The sequence below is a fragment of the Ambystoma mexicanum genome, chromosome 1q (assembly GCF_040938575.1).
Source record: "Ambystoma mexicanum isolate Mex_15411 chromosome 1q, UKY_AmexF1_1, whole genome shotgun sequence".
NCBI classification, from domain to species: domain Eukaryota; kingdom Metazoa; phylum Chordata; class Amphibia; order Caudata; family Ambystomatidae; genus Ambystoma; species Ambystoma mexicanum.
The window spans coordinates 997,287,527-997,303,693 of NC_090922.1; the positions used below are offsets into that span (position 1 = coordinate 997,287,527).

Here is a 16,167-nt window from a genome sequence, read left to right on the forward strand (position 1 = left end):
CTGGTAACTTCCTGGAGCTTCCATTGCTTTGTGGAGGCTCTGTAGTCTTCTTTCCTTCCGGGACAGCATGCTCCTACACTCTTAGGCTTTCCGGGTCTCTGTGGTGCCAGGGGTCCAAGTCCACCTGCAAGCCGTGCGGTCCTCACATCCTGGACTGGCCTCGGACTCTCTTCACGTTCTGTGTCACGGTCAGCGCCCGCCTGTGTGTCGGGCACGTACTGGCTTTCACCGTTCCTCTAGGGAGGGCTTGACTGTCTAGTCCCTCTTCAGTTTTTATCTTGTTTATTCGAATCATTTGTCACGAACCACTGACTGGTAAAAGTGGGCCCAATGGTTATTTGGTATTGCTCCGCACTTCAAAGTCCTCAGTACTAAGTGGGTGCTGATGTGGTAACTCACTAAAGATCTTCCTTGTCGCAAAACCGTCTAAATGCTGTATTGTCCATGTCCTGGACTCTTGAATTTGTATTGAGCGTCGCTCTCGCTGCTGTAGCCGACCCTGCAATGTTTATACCCTTCTCATGCCATATGGCCTGTGCAGAGTCCCGGCCGCTGGGTGACGTGATGTGCAGGTTACTTCTCGTTACCCATGTTCCCCATTTGTTCCTTGCGCCGCCATATCGTCTTATCCATAGAAAGTGCGCTTCCCCTTCTTGTGCCTTGGTCTAAACAAAAATCATGAACCATAAACAAAACCCCCAGCCACCCACCCCCTGCTTGGGCTCCACTGCTTCTCTTGCGCTGCCCTCCATAAGCGTGATGCCTTAGAACGGGCATCTGAATTTGCAAAACTTTGTGGGGTATCGTGTCCTGTCGTCTTCCGCGGCAGAACCACAGCTCGATGCTCCTTGGCTGTGTTTCAGCTTGCTTACGTCATATCACCCAGTCTTGACTTTCCTCTCCAGTGCTAGGTCCGCACGTGTTGTCATTAGGATTGATCATTGTTGTAACCATTCCTGGCTCTCGGTTTAGGGATGCCCTGCTGGTCCATCCATTCTTGGGGCTCCTGTGTCGTTTCGAAGAAATAGGATCTACCTTCTTTTATCACCTTCAGTTTGGCAAGGTACAGTAGCATGTAACGTATATTCGCTACCCTGATGTGTTCTTTAATAATAATAGTAATAGTTGGGCCAAAGAGCGCCCTTTGCTGCTGGACCAGGGCTGTATAGTCCGGATGAATTGTTATTCTTGAGGAGTTCCTAGCTATCACCCCCCCTTCTCTTGAGAATGTCAATATTTTATCCCAGTCTTATAGTTCATGATCTGTCTTTGGTATTGGTCTGCACTTGTTCCGCCGTGCCCACTCGCTCCGCCAGAATCCTCACATCCTGCCGAAGGAGGCTCATGTCCACCAAAACCGTGTCCAACTTGTTCTCCATGAATGTCTTCCGGGCCGATATAACATCCAGTATGCCGTCACCCCGGCCATCTCCTTGCTGCTCAGAGCTGGTTGCGCTCACGTTCACGTCTGATGAGGTGGGTTGGCTTTTGTCGTGTTTCTTGGTAAAGGATTCCATTTTGGTCCGTTTGCCTCTATTACTTTTTGATTTGCCTAGCATGCCTCTCCCCGTGGTGTTATGCAGGTTGCGGTCTTGTTTCCAACTTCAGGAGCACTGCCCCTTAGCACAGGTGGCATTATCACGTGGTGGTTAAAGGCGTTCCCCAACTGAATGTCCGGTGGCAACTGGGAATTGTGTTTGGCTGTGTCCCACCGCGGCCCATGCCACCTTCCTCAGCCGTTCTGTGAGCCGTATTTTCTAGGATGTGTGCAAGGGATACACTTGTCCTTTATCTGCTGTGCCAGGTAATGCAGGCGCTCCCCAGTTGGCCTCCGGGGGACAATGGATTGCGCTCTCCCACGTATCAAGTCTTTGTATTGTTGCTTGTTGGAGGTGCTTAATCCGTAGTTTGGAGCTTAGCTTTTCCTTTGACCCCGGGCAGTTTCTCCGGCTTCCAGGTTGGATGCGCCTTGCTAATGTAATTCAGCTTGTATGGGCACTCATTCTATTGTTGCAGCTGCTATTCTTTAGAGACGGCCAACCTCCCTTAATCTCGGCCTGGTCATCTGGTGGCTCTATATTGTATGCCTTTTGCCTGTGCTATAGGCTTTGATGTCGTTTTCGTATTGTGCAGGTTACCTTCTCCACATCGCCCTGTATTGTAGTTTGGGTCCGGTTTGTGCTCCTGGGTGCTTAGCGCAGCGTACTCTGTCGCTGTCTGGTGATGATGTCTGGCACCCCCACGGGGGTCCTCGCAGTTTCTGGGCAGGCTATGGGGGGGGCTATGCCGCCCTAGCGGTCTGCTGTAGGCCCAACCTGGTGGGCCTTGGACAGTGTTTGAGTCGGGGCGATGCAGGAACGGACTGCAGCCTTGCACGTAGCAATATGCACCTGGGGTTTTGCTAATTGCTGTGTTCCTTCCTCGGCTGTGCTGGCTGGTGGAAATGTCTGGCACCTCCGAATGGCATCCTCGCGGTCCCTGCAGGCCGGGGGGGGCACTGTACCAATCTAGTTGTCTGTTATGGGCTCAAGTCGGTGGGCCTTGATCAGTGTCAGGATCGGGGTGATGCCGGAATGGATTGTGGCCCCCACATATCGCTATGCACCAGGTATTTACTTGTTGCCGTGTCCCCCCTGCAGCTGGGCTCGTACCCCTGTTGCCCTCTTTCACCCTCCGCTCACCTTTGCAGGGGTCCGCGCGACCTGCCTGGGCTCCTCCGGCCCACGTCCACTTTCACAATGTTGCAGCCCCTGTGCTCGACTCTTCCTTCCTTTCTGCGGGTGTCCGCACCGTCTTGCTGCAAGCTGACGGGGGTGAAGCTCCTCATTCCCGCCTCGGGCGGTGGAAAGTAGGCGCTGTTGTCCTGATATTTGGCATGGTCCAGAGGCCACCACTTCTCCTCCACCCCCGAGGGAGAGGGGGGGGGGGGAGACTGCCGTTGTTTGCTGGTGGCGCTTCGGTGTGCTGCTGTCTCTCGCGAGGGCGGGGGATAGACCGCCAGGTCCTGGCGGCTCCTACCTTGCCTCTACCCGGGGGGGGGGTACCCCAAGGGGCTATCAGCACTGGGGAGGGGTCCAGGAACAGCTTAGACACCAGCCTCGGTCCTAGATGCCGAGGGGGTCTATGCGCTTACCCAATCAGGCGATCTCCGGAGTTCTGCGCCACCCTCGACCACTGGGCAAGTCAGGTCTCCTCGACTCCTTGAGGTCCTGTCTCCGCTCCCCCTGCTTCAAGCTCGCTATTTGGGTGCAGCTTGTGGTGTGGCTGCCCCGACTGGGCGAGCCGCTGCGTCTCGGGTTTGCCTTCTGGCTGTCCTCGGAGCCCTCTTAGCACTGGTGTCTTCTAGCAGACCGCGTTGTGTGCGTCCGCCATTTTGGTGTCCGTGGCGAGGATCTTCTCTGGTCTTCCCGTGCTTGTTTCCCACTCTGATTTGCCACAGGATTCTTCCCAGCCTTACATTAGACCTTTAGACACCCTTCTGTTATGTTTTGCAACGTCTTCAATGGATATATCTCCAGTTTGTCCAAGTTGTAATCGGGATCATCAGGGAGCTCCAAAGCCCTGCGGTCTACTTCATGGCCGCCAAGCCACCCCCCCCCCCACAGACCCACAAACAATTGAAATAAAATTAAAATCGCAAAATCGTCTACCTGGACTGATGTAGAAAAGTACGACACCCAACTTGCAAGTGGAGGGCAGCAAAAAGGAAGTGGCAAACCTCAGGCTCATCCCCTGACAAAGTGACCTGCCGCCTGATTCAAAGGCAATACAGGCACTCCATCCGTGCCAAGAAAAGAGCCCACATTCAGGCACGGGTTTCCAGTACATCCAATAACACGGCTGAACTTTCAACGATTTGCAAAGAATTAGCCAATCCCTCCTCAGTCTTCTCCTCCCCTTCTCCTTCCTAGGCCCTCTGCAATGCACTTGTCTCACACTTTGCCTCCAAAACCCAGGAAACCCTTGCCACACACCCTCACAACCCGTCTCACACCACCTCAACCTCCTCCCCCCCCCCTTGCTTCTCTGTCTTCTTTCACCCCTGTCACACCTGAAAAAGTTAGAGTTGTCCGCTCCATGATGGCCTCTTCTAAGCAGGTTTCCCCCTGCTCATCCAGGACCATCAAGGATGACATTGTTTCTCTTGCCCCTGCTCTCGCCCCAACTCACCTCACACACTGAACTTGTTGGTGGTCTCCACGACCATCAATCTGGATTCCGTTCATCCAGAAGCACAGAAACTGCTCTTTTGAACACCAGTTAAGAACTGCTTGCATCTCTGGACTTCAACTCCCCCGCTGTCGTTATCCTTCTTGATCTGTCCTCTGCATTTGACACAGTCAACTATTCCATCCTCATACAAACGCTCCACAATACCCTTGGTATTTCGAAATGGGCACTGGACTTGCTGACATCCTTCCTTACTGACTGTTCTTCCCAAGTCATCCTGGGATCCTTCTCCTCTCCTACTTCCATTTCCACCTGTGGTGTGCCCCAGGGTTCTATGCTCTCCTCCTGGCTCTTTAACATCTACCTTGCTTGGATTGCACGCCTCATCTCCTCCTTCTCTTCCAACTTCCAGCGTTATGCAGACACAAAGCTATTTTTCAAACTCCCTGCTGACCCTCTTGCCCCCTCAATCATTCCTGACTGTATCCGTCATTCACTCGTGGTGCACCACCAACGAGCACCCCCAACTATCGCTGCCTCAACGCATGTAAAACAGATCCTTCACATCGGGACCCCTGCTCCCCCTCCTTCCCTTCACTCTGGCCTTCCTCTTTGGGGTCTTACCCTGTGTCCTCTTCTGAAGCCCGAAATTTTTGAGTTCGACTCCTCCCTCTCCTTCCTCCCTCTGCACCTCAAGCAGGACCTCCTTAAATTCCGGAAGCTCCTTCAGACTCTCCTCTTTACCTCCTCCTTCCCTTCCCTTCTTCTCTCCGCTGCTAAACCCACAGTTGCTGCGATTGGTGTCCTGGGCCCTTATGCATCCTCGGGGCCCTGACCTCCCACACCCAATCAGCCCAGCTCCTGTATATTCCCTGCACTTGCACTTCACCCTCCGCCCTGGAGGCTCGCATTTACACCCCTCGCAGCTCCAAGCCGTGTAACACTCAGCATTCCTAGCACTTCATCTGTTGCTCACCTAATGGCACATACGGCCCAATTACTTACTCCCATGCCCTCTTCCCTGCTACACTTGCACGTTCTGAATGCACACAATGCAAGGCATAGTAGGTTCTTTCCCCCATTCCATTTCCCCCACTGCTCTTAATTATTGTGTTGTTTTATGTAGTTTAATGTATTTTCCCACTCTGGCTCCCTCCCTTGCCCTGTGGACGCTTTTAAACATAAGCACCTAACAAGTAAACAATAAAATAAATACATATGGTGTGAGGGTAGGACTGAAGAGGAAGGGGTAAAAGGTAACTGTGGTAAGAGGGTCTAGGGTCATGCGATTGGTGGGAATACCACATTCTCCCGATGTGGTTGTCACTTGTCCCAAAGGGGGTCTCCCCTCCCATGAGATCTATCCGCTGAGTACCACGCCCAGGGGTGGCCTCACCACCCTGGCTTCATGGGAAGGGCTTCCCCAATGAAAGCAGTGACGGCATCCTGGGCTTCGTCACAACTGGTACAACAATGGCATACCGTGGGATCATTAACAGTAAATGAAAATGACAAACAATTGTGTACATACCCATCAAGTACAAATTCTCTGGAGTAGTCACCGGAATATTTATAAGCTTCATGTCATCTTCATCGGCTTTCGCATAACAATTTGTATTGGGACAGGCACAACTTTGACAAGAGTTAACACTATGGACCTGAAAAAAGAATAGAAAAATAAATAGATGTAGTTTAATCTGAGACAACATTGGTCGCAAAATATGGCCATTTTAAAATGTTGAGTAAGAGGGTGGTAAAATGTGGAAATATACAATAAGACAGGTCCCAAGGATGCAATTAAGACAACTTAAGTAGTTGATTCACTGGTGATATTGTCAAATAATTAGTCATTTTTTTCTAGTTCTCCATTCTCATACCTCCAATACCTGACGCTTGGGCAAGGTTAGCCAAGAAGCAACATTTGCCAAGAGGTTATCCAAGTAGCATTATTGTCTTTCATTATGCATTTTGGGGTATACAGACTTATTTTTATTTTTTTTAATGGTTATTTTGCAAGCAATTTTTTACACATTTATTTACAATAATGCACGCATGTGGCACTTTTTGGTCACTTCAATACGTACTAGGCAACAGAACAAGTGTTAATCCAATTGTTTGGTCCATAAAAAACCACACCAACTGCCTAGGAAACATTCACAGGTTGGGCATGATTTAGAATGCCCGTCTCAAGGATCAGCTATGCCCCCTTTCTGGAGAAAAACAGAAGATTGCGCAGTAACAACTACTAAGCTACACCGAGTTGAACAACTTACTTCGTGACCATCAATCTGACATCTGGGTGGTCAGACGGACAGCATCAGCACTATTTTTCATGAAGGGCGAGTGCTTTTGTTCACTGCACAACAACCTTCCCGCAATGCTCACCCATCTTGATTTGTCAAAAATTGAGGACACTAAATTACTGTACTCTAGCATCTCAATGACTTTTGGTATTGTTGGGCGAGCCCTGGATTGGATTGCCTCCCATCTCCAGGACAGAGCTGCAAGTAAGGTCAAGGCCAGGCACTTCCATCTCCAGCCCTTCCATCCTAGCTTGAGGGGAGCACCAAGGCTTGGTCCTCTTACCATGGCTTTATAATGCCTACTTCAAGCCTCTCAGACTTTGTGGCACCCTGCTCTACATGCTTCCAGGCATAAAGTGTTGACACCCAGATTACTAGAAACACTATATTCGCCTTTCAAGTAACATTGATTGCATAAATGATTATTGTGTGCGCTAAAACCCCTCAAAACGTATTTACTTTCGTTACCCCATTCCACATGCCATGCCTTTCACTTGCCCTATTCTCACAGGCACTGCCCCTTACATTATGACAGCTGCAAAAAAATTGGGATGACCTTTGATGCCTTACCCTCCTTTTCCCCTCAAAACAGGTGATTACTGGGAAATCGCACTGCCACCAACACATGTTGGAACGCATCCTTCCTATTGGGACTCCTTCTCCCTCTTTCTTCCCCTCACTCTGGCCATTTTCCATGCCCCTCCACCCCCACTTCATCTGAAACCAGAAACCTTGGAGTTTTGACTCTTCGACTTCTCTTTCCTTCCTTCCTCACATTCAGGACCTTGCCAAGAAGGCCCACTTTCAATTCCACCTCCTCAAAGTAATCCTTCCCTTCCTCACTTTCCCCCAGTAGCTCATTGTCTCTAGAGCTCTGGTTCTCTATAGGCTAGACTATTGCAATAGTCTTTTCCTTAATCTGCCCTCATCTTCTCTACGACCCATGCAGCTAATCCAGAATAGGGCTGCAAGACTTATCCTTGGCCTGAAGCTGAGGGACTGCATCTCTCCAGCCCTAAAATCTCTCCACTGGTTCCCAGTTGCTGCAAGGATTAAATTAAAATCCCTCTGCATCATCCATAATGCTGTCTGGGGCCAGGGATGACGCCATCTACAACTGGCTCTCACTAAATACTCTCCCTCCAGATCTTTACGTTCCTCTGGCACCAACACTCTGTGTGTGAAGCGCTTCGCTAAACAGCGAGCTGGTGGCCGATCTCTTTCCTCGGCAGGCTCCCTCCTATGGTACAGCCTCCCCTTCCTCTTGAGCCGGATCGCCTCAAATTCTGTCGGTTTTGCATTGGATACCTGCAGAAAAGTAAACTGCTTTAAAAACCTTATGCATCATCCATGTCGCCTAATGGAAAGCAGGTCCAAGGTACCTTCAATAGAAAGCATCAATTATTGTCCTTCTACAGTCTGTAAACACCTTCTCAATGGAATTAATCGGCTTTAGGAAAAATGTTTTGAGGCAGGCAGATGAAGACGGTAGTGGAATCCCTCTGGAATCACCTCTCTGTCTCCTGAAAGCCTTGGACAGCCATCAGTTCAGGAAGCTGCTGCAGATGCTGCTCTTCAAACGCTCTTTTGACACATCAAAATGATAATGGATTGGACCACTGACTCTCGCGATTCTAAAAGACACACTGGACACTTAATGCTTTTGGACTTTTGCATTTAACAAATTCAGTGGGTAGTTGGATATGCCCCCTTTCCCTCTTACTAGAAACTTAACTACTGCTGTACTTACCAAGGCTTCTAAAGTTCAGCCTCACGCCCCACTCTCCAGTCCCCCCTACTCTTATCACTCTTGGGGCATTACGAATAGTCTGTGTTCACGCTTGACATAACATTTTGTTTTATTTTTTATTAATGTGTATAGCTAATTCAAACCTTTTACATCTCATTCAAATTTCACATAAAATTACCATAGAAAAACCAATTACTAAAACTTCAAATACAATTCATTTTCATCCTCAAAACAAAAAGTGGGAGCTTAAATTCAAGAAAGTACCACATGGTAGTACATAACATTTTTTAAATAATAATAAATAAAAGGGGAAATGAAAGTCCAAGTGACTTTCCAACCATAGTAATAATTTTCAAGTATTCTCATCTCCCAACCCCTAATTAAGAATGTATACTGGCAATATCAACATTGATGGAAAGAAAAGGGAATCTCACTTTTGACAATTTCCCAAATGTGACGTGCTGCAGTGACCATGATCAATCGTTTGGCCGAAAATACTGAGGCCCCAAACTGATCCGTTTCATAGCCCCCATGTGCTGAACAGAATCGACCATATCCCTTAACATAGTAGGAAATTAGGCCCAGGCATCCAGTACGTGCCGACAGGTTTCCACCCTCTCCTTGCAAATACGGCAAAGCCTCAGTCCGTAGGGTTCCTGTGCCCATTGTGAGAAACTAGAAGGTTTCTCACCCACTAGTCCCCGGGATCTGTTATCCACGTGGCCAGGATATGCCCATCACATCTGGATCAAGTTCCTGAGGGTGGACCAGTGCGGGAGGATCACCTGGGTCAGGAGTCTTCTGGGATTGGAACACCGGATGGCGAGACGTAGTATCCCCTTCCCTGTAACACCTTTACCCCATCCTATCAAATAGGATATGTAGGAACTCTACTGAACCACCCCCCTCACCCCCCCGCTTTCCAACACAAACCCTTTCACAGGGATAGCTCGCTATGGGGGAAAACAGACTAACACCCGAGCAATGTACCTGACATGTCCCAATGAAGTGGTCAGGCAATCACTGACAATTACTCACACCTGACTTCCATTAAACTTCCCCACACGGATACAAGGCAGAGCACGAGAGCACACTGAGCGAGGCAAAGTCACAGGAAGAAACAGCAGTTTCGATTTGGGAGCTGAACGAGAAAAGAAAGACGACAAAACAGGAAGGAATCTCAAGGAGGGAAATTCCCTGGTCCTTTCCGACGAAGAAACCATTACTTTCAAAAGTCCCCAAGATTAAAAAGCTTAAGACCAGGAAACCAGGCTGAAGAATATTGTATTGTGTGTCGGAGATACCCGGGGCCCTTCTGCTTCACTAATCAAGGCAGAGAGAAGCAGCAACCGCTGTGGTACCATCCTTGGCTCCAAGAACAAAGCGGCGTCAGTGTTACGAACACAGCCGGTTAGTTGGGGAGATCGATACAAGACCAGTTTGTGTTGAAGGCAAGGTTGCTGGCGGCAACATGGCGAGCGCTGGAACAAACATTGTTAAAACGCATGTGATAAAAGAAGGAAGTAAGGTTGAACTGCTAATGAGTGTTTGAATTTTGAAAGCAAGATACGGTACTTTTGACAGAGTGGTCAGGCACCACGTGGGTGCTCAATCGAAGGTCTCTGTAAGGTATCCAGCTGAGAATCCAAAAAAGGTTGTATTAAGAAGAGAACAAAGAATTGGGAATACAAGCTGTCCTGTTACGGGTCATGCAAAATCCCATGCACGGTCGAATGTCTTCGATTATGATATAGTAAAGAATGTTTGTGAAATAAGAGACTTTTTGGTCTAAGCCCAACGGAGGGGGACCCAGGGTGAACAGTGATTCACCAGAGAAGTTGTGCAAATGCGAATCCTGTGGAGACAGGAAGTTTGAATGTTAGTTTGTCGCATCAGGCCCTCTGAAATAAGAGGCTTTGAATGGCAAAGAGACTTTGGTACAGAGGATCCTGATACTGAGATTTTGAAGTGCATCCTCATGCAAGAAAAGCCAGAGTATGTGCTAAGCTTGTCAGGGGAGCCAGTGGCTCAAATATCCTGACATTTCTTGTTTCCCACACCATTTGTATTTTGAAGGATTGGCAATAGGTTTATTAGTATAGGCTCTTATTTTTTACAAGACACCACTAGGACTGAGTTATTATTTGATGGTCGTAGCTTGTTTCCATCTTTAGATTTAGGATTAGACCGACGTACTTCAAACCCAATTCAAGTTCAATAAACACCCTTGAACTTTTGACACTTGTGTCTGTCTTCACTGTTTGATACCATGCCTTCCTTACACCATGCTCCGGTGAACTCACAAACAGGTAGTATGGTAGTATGGTCAGCTGTAAACTTAAGAAAAAAACAGTACAGAAAAGGGCTACAGTATTTTCTAAGATATCTATGAGGCTCATAACAAGAGAGCCCCTGGTTAAGAAACTCTTTGTAGCACTTACGAGTGCTCAATACCTCAAGGGTATTCAGATGGTCCGAGATTTGTTCTTCAAATCGGACATCAATGGACCCACGGAGTTTATGTCATTCACCTGCAAGCCAATTTCTTCAAGGAACTTAGTTACAGCATTAGTCAAACTCTGTCGCCATATTGCTGGGTTTGAAGGACTCATGTGCACCCAATAATGAGAGCAAAGTAGTTGGTAAAGCACTGGCCTTAGCTATTTGAATCTACATTAAAGGCTTAGTGAATCTCAACTTCCATTGGACGTTAGGGTTGCCACCTCCAGTTCCATCCTTACGGCCTCAATCCAAGGATAGATTGCAATTGCCTCCCCTCAATTCTGTTTAACCAAGCAATGGAAACACCTGCTACAGTCTCAAGTCCATATAATGGGCTTGGTAAATCGATTTGGAGTATATCTCTAAAAGTCCCTCCACAGATTCTCCCCCGGACCTTCCAATGACATTTCTCAACACTTGCCACTTAAGAGTTTCCCAAATGTGAGTGAGAATGGCATCCCAGGGAAAGGGCAACCCAACTTCACCCTGTCAAACCACCAGCCATATTGATTCGGCTACCTACCCCTACGCTGTAATTGTAGTATTTTAGTCTTCTGGTGATTGATCTTTAGGGAATTATCACTGGGATAAGGCGTCCTGAGAGTGCTGCAGGCCCAACGGGGTACGATCCAATAACCCGGTGTCATCGCATAGCCTAGCCATGCTATGTAATTACTCCAAGTTATGACACTGTGAAAGGGCCGTCCCCATGTCTTCATATAGGTTGAGCAGCAGGGGTGCTAATACACATTATTATGCTAATAACATTAATTAAAACATTTTATTTTTAAAGTCAGCATTTGCAGAGTGACATTTCAGTGGGCTACGTGGATGTTATGGTAGGAAATAGTCGGATGGTGGGAAACAGCTCCACATGGAGAAGGAGATCCTGATGATGGGTCTGCTAGCCAAAGATGAGTGTTCAATAACAGTACAAGGTAAAGAACACATAGTGAGTCAGGTGTTTACAAAAAGAGAACTACTAATAATGAGTTCCATCTATAGGACTACTGAATATGTGGATAGGTTTTGGCATTAGAATACTTACTGGAGATAAGGCATGGGTACCCTGCTGTGTGATTGACAGCCAGGCTGCGTGAATGGGGGAAAACTGCATAAAATGCAGGTCTCTGGGACTGAGAAGGCAGAGTCGGCACTGGATAGAGAGAACCGAAGAGAAGCTGACAGAAGAGGACGTCTACCACGACTGAACCTCCCGGCGAAGCCCTGCTGAGGGTTCGAATCTCCAAACTTTGACGACAGGGAAGATCCGCAAGAAATCTTCTCCCGTTGAGCTGGTGGGACTAACCAGTTCGCCAAACTGCAAGCCAGGCCTACCTCCTCTGGTCGAATTTGCAGTGCACAGCTACAGTGAACCGGATAGCCAGGAGGACCGGACCCTGCTTGGGTTTTAAGGAGCGCACCTTTTATTTGTCGCTTTGCTCTGCTGCTGGTTTCTTCCCTGGGCAGTGCAGGACCCTCCAGTCTTCCTACTTCGTGTCAGTCAGACAGTCGCTTCAGGAACCGTGAGAGCATGCAGGACCTGCCAGGAACGTCTGCCTCAGCTACAGCCTTCTTCTCCATTTAAGGTAGTGTTCAAATCCGGTCGTTCGTTCCGTCGGACCGCGGTAAAAGTGCTTGAAATCTTTTGCCAATCCGAGGGCTTGTCCTTTGCTATTCTTTAAAGTAACTTTTGGTCCGAACAACTTCGTTCTGAACTCTTGGAAAAGACTTAATCGCAAACTACTCTGATCTGTGTGATCCTCTGCAAAGACTTCAGTCCATTGACTTTGGCCCTGGCCTCTTGATTTGATTTCCTCACTGTAGTTGCTTTTCTAGATTACCCTGCTTACTTACTTGTTGGTGCTGCTCAACTTTTGTCTAACTTTGTCTTTCCCTCCCTAGTGCCATTTTGCTCATACTTCATTTTGAGCTTAACTTGTCCAGAATTCATTGGGTGGTGTGCAGTGTATTAAGATTGTGATTTTTAAACTGCTTGATAATAGTGAAATGTTTTATAACTGATGTGTAAATAAATGTATATTCTTTTACTCAGAAACATTGAGTCAGTGTTTGTTTGAACCACAGTAATCGCTGTCCTTTGTGTAACTATTGATACTACTCACTTGCTCTTGAGAGAAGTCTGGCTGCCCAGCCATCGCTACCACTTTTACTGTGTAGTACCGGCTTGTACCAAAGGTGAATTTGTACTGTCACTTGTAGTCTTAATTGTGTGGTGTTCCCAAAGGGTACTGCATATGATTCTGCCTAACACTAGGTGGCAGGTGTGAAGGCACCGTGAAGAAGGACACAGACAACAGATTAACTTTTCCAAAAGCAAACCTTTATATCTTAAATATCAGGATGGAGTAAGGCTTAACTTGCCCTATGCTAAGGTGGGATTTCCCTACGTAAGGAACCTAAGGATAGTCAGTGTCAAAGTTCAATTCAAAAGTCTGTCTTTTGTCCAAAACCTATACTTGTCCTCACAACTAAAGATTTACAATGTGTAAAGATGTCAGCAAACAAATAAACAGTGTCCAAAATAATGCTCTGAGCTTCTCCCAGCTCCTGGCTTGCGTTCAGCTTCCCCTTCCCCAAATTCAACACAGTTCCACAAAATGTCCTCGGGGTTCCCTTTCCCAGGATTAGCACAGTTCCACACAAAAAAGGTATTGGGGTTCCCTTCCCCAAGATGACAGCTCTCGATTTTCAATTCACAGTTAATTCCACTTTCTTAGCAAATCTACTTGGTAACATTTCAGGGTTTTTACAAGCTCTCTTTAAAATCGTCACTTGAACATTTATTAGGCTTAACAGCTTCAGCCTCGACTCTCCTTGGTTCACTCCAAGTAGGAGTTATTCATTCTAGGCGCACTTGTCAGGCCACACCTTCCACCAGTCACAGGTCCCGCAAACGATAACCCTTGACACTTTGTAAAGTTCATTGACTTTCCTTGGAATTCCTTGCCAACACAGGTTTCCCTTCTGCAACTGTGTCATTAGTCCAAATACATTTCTCTGCAAACACATGACTTTCACACACTTCACTAATGGTATTTCTCCTCGTCACCACTTTGCTTTCACACTAATATAGTGCTTCTCAAAGGCCTTCAATCGCCTAGACTTGGTTTGCACTTTCACACAGTTCAGAAAAAGCCTTTTTACTTGATTTCAATGCGTTCAGTAATGTACATCACTTTCCTTTCCCTCGTGCGGAACTTCACATATATTGTACATTTCTTTCATTAGTTTGTTATTCAATAACTATAAATACTTTGCCACTGGTTCGGGTTTCCACATTTCTCATTCGGTCTGCGTACCCATACGTTACATACTTTTATTTGATTGGTAGCTTCCTTCGCACACACCAAGCCCCTGGAGCGCCCCGGCCTGAAGTGATCTCTCCCAGTCACTCATTGGTGTGCGGGCCCTCCTCCGGGTGTTTGGTTTTCCTCTCCGGCTTTCACTCGCTCCCCTCCGTTCCCCTCTCTCTGGGAGCTCCAGCGAGCAGCACTCGCTTCCTCCAAGCTTCCCCGCAGCTGTCGGTGGCGTACAGGCGACTTCTGTGTCCCCCACTTACAATGGCGGACATGCTGTATAGGGCTCTGCAGAGCTCTTGTTCCTCTTGCAGCCCGCTCTGGCCTTAGCGTCTTTCTGGCTTCCATGCAGTAATATGTGTCCTTTTCACCAGCCCTTCTGCCTGCTCCACCTCAGTTTGCTGCGCTCTCCTGCCCAGCTGGATCTCCTTGTGTCCTTCTCTGGCCTCTCTTTATATGCACCTGTGAGCCATTAATTGGCTGGAGGTGCAAGTCCTTTGTCTGACCATAATTACCTCCGTCAATGGGACATGCATGACCATTACAATAGTGTTCTACAGTCCTGTTTCTCGTCGCAGTACCAAAGTGGTGTGCACAGATGGTAGTGTGCATTACTCCTAGTTGCCTCTTCTTCATCCCAATCTTAATGGTATACGCATATGGGACAGTTGGAGTGTGTGACAATGGGGAAGACTGATAATACCCTACAAAAGGTAAAGGGAGGGTAGGATGTATTCTGATAACTTCTTGATTTTACCAGAGGAGGTGAATGCAGAAATATTCTGTCCATATAATTAGGTATTCTTGTTGTTCTCTTCCTGGTCCCTTGGCACTGAGGTTTTACCCCAGGGTTGGTTTGAAAGGAAAAATTGAGGGGTTTTGAAGGTACCCTATAAAGGCCTCAGGGACTGAGGGTTCATTGTGGAATGGAAACGGGGAAAATAGTGTCTCTCGCCTAAGGACATCCTCCTTCCATTACCCAAATCCCCCAACCCAGGTGATCCTCCCTCACATCTCCGCACCCAGGGTCGGGATCCAAAAGCGGTGGCCTTTCCCTGGTCACCCGAGTTGAGGAATATGGGGTGAACAAAGTGAGAACGCGCTCAGATTTCTCAGAGAGGTGAACATTCAAAAGACGCACACATAGGGTCTCAGAATTGGTGCTGTTTTTAAAAACTAGGTCTTTTTCCCTTTTAATAGGGAAGCTGAATTTGGTTTGTGGCGACTGTGGTACTGTTAACTTGTCTCATTTCTCATTAGGCTCTCTCTCACTCTCTAGGTCCCCACCCTGCTGGGAGTACCTTTGTAGTATTGAGTGTACCTGTCTGCCCTACTGTGTGATGCCCGCCCTCTGTGCAACCTGTGCTGTGCGGCGCTGGGCTATGCATCCCTCCACTCTCTTTGGCTCCCACTTCCTCTGACTTCTCCCTCGCATCCTCTATGGTGCTCTCCAACTCCCACGTCTTCGCTAACTGCTACTCTATCTCCTATCCTATCCCTCTCACTAAGCCGGGAAGGAAGAAGTTCAAGAGGGTCATCCTGGTCTCCAAACTAGGCCTCCCTATTGCCGATACCTAAATCAGTGCTTCCTTCAGACAGACTTTCACCGACATCCTCTTTGTCGTTCCCTCCCCAGACCCATGGACCCCACATATGGTCTCTGTTCTCTCCTTTCTCCTCCTCTCCCATTAATGGTGGCACTCGGTGGGAGGCCCTCTTTGTCTCCTTCCACTCTTCCAAGACCATCATGAATGTCTATCTGAATGGCACAGTCTTGGTACAGGGCCCTCAGCCCAAATTCCTCCTTTTCGATAGATGTCGTCTCCCATGTATTATCAACTTCCTTCCTCCTCCTCCTACTCGCCCCTCTTTGACTTCTCCACCACATTCTTCTTTCACCGCCTCTCGGGCATCCTCCTCCTCCTCTCCGGCTATTACACCACCTCATTCTGCCACCTCCGCCCACTCTCGGACCCCTCTATCACTTCTGCAGGGTGTACCTCAAGCCTGTATCCCACCAGCAAAGTCTTTCAAATGCGGCAACCTGTGCCATGTCGCTATTCAACTCCTCTGACATCTGCTGCCTCCATGAAGAACTTGACCTCGATGTCTTCGCGCTCAC

At 48.0% G+C, this 16,167-nt stretch overlaps 1 protein-coding gene across 2 annotated transcripts in view; it reads right to left on the reverse strand.

Moving 5' to 3' along the window:
- The window catches only part of MIGA1 (mitoguardin 1), a 1,504,768-nt gene that overhangs the window by 1,182,790 nt on the left and 305,811 nt on the right, over positions 1–16,167 (reverse strand). For both annotated transcript variants that reach the window (XM_069641662.1, XM_069641663.1), the window contains exon 5: positions 5,702–5,828. In XM_069641662.1, coding sequence (XP_069497763.1) covers positions 5,702–5,828 — 127 coding nt within the window. The remainder of the gene's footprint in view (positions 1–5,701; positions 5,829–16,167) is intronic.